The 6,973-nt window shown below is 46.6% G+C and overlaps 1 protein-coding gene across 1 annotated transcript in view; it reads right to left on the bottom strand.

Moving 5' to 3' along the window:
* RRP1B (ribosomal RNA processing 1B) overlaps window positions 1-6,973 on the bottom strand; it is a gene marked incomplete at its 5' end in the record, with an annotated part of 24,797 nt that overhangs the window by 6,675 nt on the left and 11,149 nt on the right. Inside the window, 4 exon segments of the mRNA XM_014584533.1 lie at window positions 1,244-1,953; window positions 3,268-3,393; window positions 4,285-4,304; window positions 6,430-6,527. Of these exon segments, the coding sequence (XP_014440019.1) occupies window positions 1,244-1,953; window positions 3,268-3,393; window positions 4,285-4,304; window positions 6,430-6,527 (954 nt within the window).

The raw sequence follows: 6,973 nt of genomic DNA, 5'->3' as shown, positions 1-6,973 counted from the left end.
TTCCCTAACCATAAACTCTTTCACCTAACCACTTTAAGAGACACTGTTAGGCCCCAAATCATCATCAAACCCAGTCCACATGAGTGGACTTAGATAAAGACCTCAAAGGCCATAACCACTGCAAATTATTAGGTTGTTGAGAAAGTCATGACAGTTTTTCTATGCAAAAATGTGTCACGACTTTCCCAACGACCCAACAGTGGTATGTGTAAATACAAGTTCTGAACAAGGGTAAGCAGGCTTCTGTGAAAGGACCATAAAGATTTTTGTTTCTGTGGGTGTTACAGCTTGGATAGTGATATGTCCTACAAAAGTTCATGTTTTTTAATTTGGTCCCCAGTGTGATAGTTTGAGAAGTGAGGCCTATGGGTGGTGATAGGATCATGGAGGTGACCGTCCATGAGTAGATGAATGATGTTTTGTGAGACCCAGTAAGTTCTAGCTCTCATGCGAAGGGGTAAGTTCTTGTGAAAGCAGGTTGTTAAGAGCTGCCTGTGGCACAATCTCTCTCTGCATGCACCCGCAATCCTATCTGCTTCTGTTGGTTATGTTCCAGTATCAGAGTCAATACACTTCTCTTAATTTCAGCCAGTCTCAGGCATTTCTGTCAGGAATGTAGTCACAGACCAAGACAGTGAGCCATGATGCCTCCTCTGTCACAACTACTCAACTCTGCCACTGTAGACTGATGCTTGCTCGAATGGCCATGACCCTGCTTCAGCATAGCTATCTATGGTCCGATGTGGATGTGCGTCATATGCCTAGGGATGGTGTGAGAAGCACACCAGGGTCTGATCCTCACATATCTGGCTGCAGAGATTCAAGGAGAAAGGCTTCATTAAAAGCTAAGTGAGCCAAGTGAATGCTGGGCTTTCTTTTTTGCTCAGGACCTGGATGGGCCACAAGCTGATGAAGACCACGCTGAGACAGACCAGCACCTGCAGGAATCATCTGCCTGCTCAAACTGTGGCACAGTGCCTGGTCCTGGGAATAATCCTCCTTTCCCTAATATCTGAGCATGTGGCCTGGGCACTGAGGGCGGTAGAAGAGGGGATACTTAACTCGGCCACCAAGTGGGTGTGGGGTCCACTATTTACTTGTTACCAGGCATGAGCTATCGTAACTGCTGCTTCTTCCAGAGGTCTGGTCACTTTTTTCTGCTCCCACAGGAGCAGTGAGCACTTGCCCCTGAGCACTTGCCTGAGGACCTCAGCACACCTGCTTTGGGCCCTTCCCGCCTTACCAGAGCTTGGATCTGCCTGACTTCAGACTCCAACACTCCATTATGTTCTACCAAGTTCGACATCTCTCTCATTTTCTTCCTTTTTTTCAAGATTGCCGTTTTCTGGCTGGGCACATCGCAGAAGTCCAGGCTGCTGGGCTCTGCCTTTTTCTTCTGTAGTCTTGCACAGGGAGGCACAGGGGCAAGGCTGCCCCCACTCTCCACAGGGCTTGCCGAAGGCCAGGTCAGTATAGCCGGGCCACTGCCATTGAGTGGGAGTGCTCCAAGCTTCCGTTTTCTCCTTGGGGCCTGGGATCCTCCTGTTGGGGAGCCCCTGGAAGCAAAGCCCTGTGGATGACCTCTGCTTGGCTCATTTTGAGGTGCACCCTCTGGGGGTGACATTGTTGACTCCCAGAGCTCTCCATGGGTCCTCAGGTTCTTCTTCTTTGGCCGTTTCCTTTTACTGTGGTTGGGGATGATAGGGGGGTGCTCTAAGCCACTGTCCTCACAGGTGCTAGATGTGGCCTCCCCTCCCAGCTTGGCCACGCTCACTGTGTTGGCCTTTCTCTGGCTGGCCTCTGGCTCCCTGTTCCCGTTCTGTTCCAGAGATGGGGCCTCGTCCCCTAGGGCAGAATTTTCAGGCTGGAGATGGTTCTTCTTCTTCTTCTTCCTTTTTCTCTTCTGAATCCTGCCTTCACTGTCCTCTTCCTTAGCAAGAAAGACTCTGTTTGCTATAAATAAACATGAAACAGTAAATAAGCACCCTGACGCCATGGTGAGACCAGGTTTGTTGCTGGTTCCGAGACAGTATGAGGGCAGGCAGGCTTTCCCAACACCCTACGCCCAGTTCTGTCACTGGGACTGTTCCCTCCCCACTACGGCCTACCAGATCCTGGAGAACCTCTTGGGTCTGTTTCAATATAATGGAATGGAAGCAGTCAGATTTCTCTTTTTCTTTCAAAAATACTATCTCTATTTTCATATGATTATGTATTTGTGAGGGTACAATGTGATTTTTTTTTTCTTTTTTCTTTTTTTGGGGGGGGAGAGATTTTCACTGTAGGGCACGTGCGCTCGCCAGACAGACAAAGACATAGAGACAGAAAGCGAGAAATCACCCCCCAGGGGGGATGGTCACGCCGCAATCCCTTCTCCTCCATTCTCCTCTCGGGATCCTGGGCACGCACGCACACGCGCCCGGCGTGAGTTTTAAGCCACCGGGTCCGGGACACGAACCGCGGTCGACTACGTGGGAGTCCAGCGACATAGCCATTACGCTAACTGCTGGTTCCCACAATGTGATTTTTTTTAATATGAGAGCATAACGTGAAATGATTAAGTCAGGCCAGTCAGCATACCTGCCAACTCAACTATTTGTGATTCCTAGTGTTGCATCTCCCAGCAGTACCCTATCTGCCTGTGCCACCATGGGGGGGGCAGTTTTTCAATTTTTTAAAGTCCAGGTAAAAACATGGTGTAGAGCAGTAATCAAATAGTTGTTCCAGAAGGCAGCGTGCCAGCATTCTCTGCACCCTCATTTTGAGATCACCACTGGGAACAAGCAGATACTTTCAGAAGAGTAAGGCTAGGGAGCCAGCAGTTAGTATAATGGCTTTGTCGCTGCACTCCCATGTAGTCGACCGCGGTTCGAGTTCCGGACCTGGTGGCTTAAAACTCACGCTGGGCACTGTGTGGATGAGTGCTCAAAATCCCAAGAGGAGAGTGGAGAAGGGACTGTGGCGTGGCCATCCCCCTGGGGGGTGATTTCTCACTTTCTGTCTGTCTGTCTCTCTGCCTGGCGAGCGCACGTGCCCTATAGCAAAAACTTCTCAAAAAAAGAAGAGTAAGGCCAGGACAGCAGGTCCACAGAGAACAAAACACTTCAAAGAAAATCTTTACTTTCTAGTCACCAAAAGCTACAGTTTCAGCTCAGTTAATGACGCATGACGACAGGGGCTCAGGTATGCTAACTTCCAGGGACCCACGCAGTATCCGGCTGGCTGGGCCCTTCTTGGCAGCCCTGTGACCCACGCTCCACAGCTTACCTTTCTTTCCCAAATCAGTTTGCTCTGCAAGTTTATTTCTTTTCTTCTTATGTCTTCCTTGACTGAGGGTTTGGTCATCTTCATCAGCAGAAATGTCCTCAGCAAAACTGAGCTGTGATATGCCACCTGCCAGACGCCAAAGTGACAACTGGTCAGCTTCGCGAGACCACATGATTTGGCCCCAGCAGCCCAAAGGCTGTGCCCCTCCCCTGGTCATCCAGGTGAGATTTTGAACCCTGATTTCTGCCTCACCCGTTCCATTGCTCACTCTTTCTCCAACCTGAACCTGAAAGCTGCTGACATAGGAATTAGAGACTTAAAAAAGCTTTGTGGATTTCTCACCCAAGGAAAGGCAAGGGATTACAAACCTCAGGTGACACCTCTACAGCTCAACCCTGGGGGCTCAGCTAAGGCGCCCACAATCTGAGGGGCTCTGCAGTACTTGCCCCACTTAAAGTGCCCCTGGAGCACAAGACCCACAGGGGCACGGGGTGGACTCCCAGGCTTACAGCAGCTTTTCTTGAGGGACAACTGATCATTAACAGTAAGTGAAAGGGGTCTAGATATCAACTTCTTCTTCATAAAAGAAAAAAACTGGAGTCTTCTTAGATAATAAAAATTCACCCTGTTATTGGATCATTGGAAAAGCCACGATGCATTTTTACATAGAAATAACAGAAAAATGTATGTCATGACTTTTCAGATGACCCAATAAAATAACAACAACAACAAACAAACCTCCCATCACTCACATACCAGACGGCTGTCTTTCCCTTTGCCCTGGCCATTTATAGAAATCCCAGGTTGAGAAAGTAGAAAGGCTGCAGAAGCTTTTACACCCATGGCACTTCCCAGAGCCTCTGCCTCAGGCCACTGCCATGGCACCACAGCGCAAATGGGCAAGAGCTATTACTTCTTATGGGATGTTTTCAATAAATATCCTTCAATCTCATTTTCTCATAAGTGCAGTCCATATTCACGTAAAAATATCACGAATCATAATCTAACTTTCCTCACCTTCAGAAAGTTCTTGGAATCTGAAAAAGAAAGCAAAAACCAAAGTTTATATAAAAAAAAAATCCCCTCTTTCTGTGTTATATGGACATACTGAATGTTTAAAATACAAGTAGTAATTGGTACTTGTTAATTCACTTTCTTTATACTCCTGGAGGGGAGATAGAAGAAATTCCATTAAGGAAAGGGTGTGATGCAGAAACAAAAAAACAAAAAAACAAAACAAAAAAACAACCAGGAAAAAATTCCCTTAATCACCATCAATATCACCAAGAACTCAGTAGTTTAAGAGTCTGTCTTGGGACACCCAAATAAAATAAAGAAATTTCTTTCTTCTTACTTGTTTCCCAAGGTAGAAACAGCTTAGATCTCTGCTTATATTCAACTCTCTAGTAGAAAAATGCCAAGTGCTATTTTGCTTTCCATAGTTTGGTGCTCTGGAACAGACAGGAGGCATCAAGGCGCTGGGTGGTGTGTAGGGACGTGCCCGGGTGCTGGAGGTGGAGCACCGGCCACAGGGAATCCGGCTCCAACACCGACGGTGGTGGCCATGGTCAAGCTGGGCACCCGCCCTAGGCCCTCGCTGCCCTAGCTGTAAAATGGGGAAAATTACAGAAACTGCCTTCTAGGGATTTTCTTAACACAAATTAAAAGAGTATGAGCACACCCAGACGCCCAAGATCCTGGTGAACTGAAGGGAGAGGGAAGGGGATCATGACCATACCCCATTGAGGGCGCTTCTCTCTTATGCATGCACTCTTTATTGTAAGATAAACCTAAAAAAAAAAAGTGTGTTGGGGCCAGCCAGTGCCATAATGGTTAAGGTGGTTGGATCCCGTATGGCTGACTGCATGGTTCAAGTCCTGGACCTGGTGGGTTGAGAAAAATATGGGGTGCATGTCCAAAATCATAAAAGGAGAATGGAGAAGGGACTACAACATGGACATACCCCCCCGGGGGGTGATTTCTCACTTTTCCTCACTTTCTCTCTTTCTCTTTCCAGTGAGCACATGTACCCTATAGCAAAAACAAAGTGTGCTCAGATAAGTTACTGTCATCCATTATAACAAGTCACAAGGTTCTATGAATTAAGTGTCATTATGGTTATAATGACACCAACAACGACCACTAAATTTACTAAATCTTTTAGTGTTACCATGATGGAAGGTGTAGGGGTGGGTACATAATTAAACCCCTATCTACCATAACAGCATGCCAAGAGATGACATCCAAAGAGTACATTTACATCACAATTTCTTTTTTAAATTTTGCCACAGGATGTGTGAGCTCATGAGGGTGGGAGTGGGAGGGACCGAGAGACAGAAAGAGAGAAGCAAAGTGTAAAAAGCACATTACCCCCTGCCATCGCATAACCACGCTGCAATACTTTCTTCTCCATTCTCCTCTTAGGATTTTGGGCATGCATGCACATGTGCCTGGTGTGTTTCTCATGTCGCAGGGTCTGGGACTTGAATCACATGGTCAGCTATGTGGGATTTATTGGGTCATTGGAAAGTCATGACTTTCTGTTTTTCTATGCAAAAATGCATTATGACTTTTCCAATGACCCAATAGCTGCCTTAACTACTAAGTCACTGGCTGGCTCTATTTCTTATGATAAAGTATTTATTTTATTCATGACACATAGCACATGGAGGATGGGGTGGGGGGGTTGTCACTGGGTCAAGGAGACAGAAAAGTATCCTCAACAGGGTCTGGTCACTCTGTGATCCCCTGTCTCCAGCCTTCTAGCTCATCAGGGTCTTGGGCATTTCAGGTTGACTGGAACAGGAAGCCGAACCCACAGTTGGCCATGTGGCTTCCAACACTGCAGTCTGATACACCATAGATTGCACCACCCAGGATGGATCTCTGTTGTGATTTTTTATCTGTTAGCTTTAAATATTAGCAGACTTCCTTCACATTCTTATAAAATAGCTAACAGGCTACTGTATGGCCACATTTGCAGTATGGTACTTGTGGGGTCGGGGCCAGGTGCTCCTATTAAACCCTCAATCCACATGTGTGTAATACATGGTTGTGCACAAAAGAGTCAAGGATAAAGGAAAAGGAAAGGAGGTCAGCACACAGAAGCTAGTTCTACACTGTACAGGATAATCAGAAGAACTTTCCCACCTAATCACTTACTTTTTTATTAGTTTGGTGAGACGCTTCCTGTTGAAGGGAGGGATGTTTTTCCTATTGGTGATTTCCAGGAGTCTATCAGCAATGGCCTTATAGTCGAACTATGCAAAAAAGGAAAACAAACATGAGCTTCAGCAAAGCAAGACTGATTGATCTGGCATTGGGAAGCATTTGGCAGCAGAATGGTAAAACAAGTGCCACAGGTATAAGCACTATCTTTGAAAAACTCATGTTCTGTTTATTCTTGGGAGAAGTATATATAAATGCATATACATGGAAATAAATATCTTATATATATTTATACACATATATACTTTTTTGGGGGGAAGAGAGGTTTTTGCTATAGGGCACGTGCGCTCGCCAAAAAGACAGATAGAGACAGAGAGAAAGCGAGAAATCACCCCCCAGGGGGGATGGCCATGCCGCAATCCCTTCTCCTCCATTCTCTTCTAGGGATCTCGGGCACGCACACACACGCACCTGGCGTGAGTTTAAGCCACCGGGTCTGGGACTCGAACCGTGGTCAGCTACATGGGAGTTCAGCGAC

Source organism: Tupaia chinensis, unplaced genomic scaffold (assembly GCF_000334495.1).
Source record: "Tupaia chinensis unplaced genomic scaffold, TupChi_1.0 Scaffold147038_1, whole genome shotgun sequence".
Taxonomy (NCBI): domain Eukaryota; kingdom Metazoa; phylum Chordata; class Mammalia; order Scandentia; family Tupaiidae; genus Tupaia; species Tupaia belangeri.
This window is presented reverse-complemented; position numbering and strand designations above follow the sequence as displayed.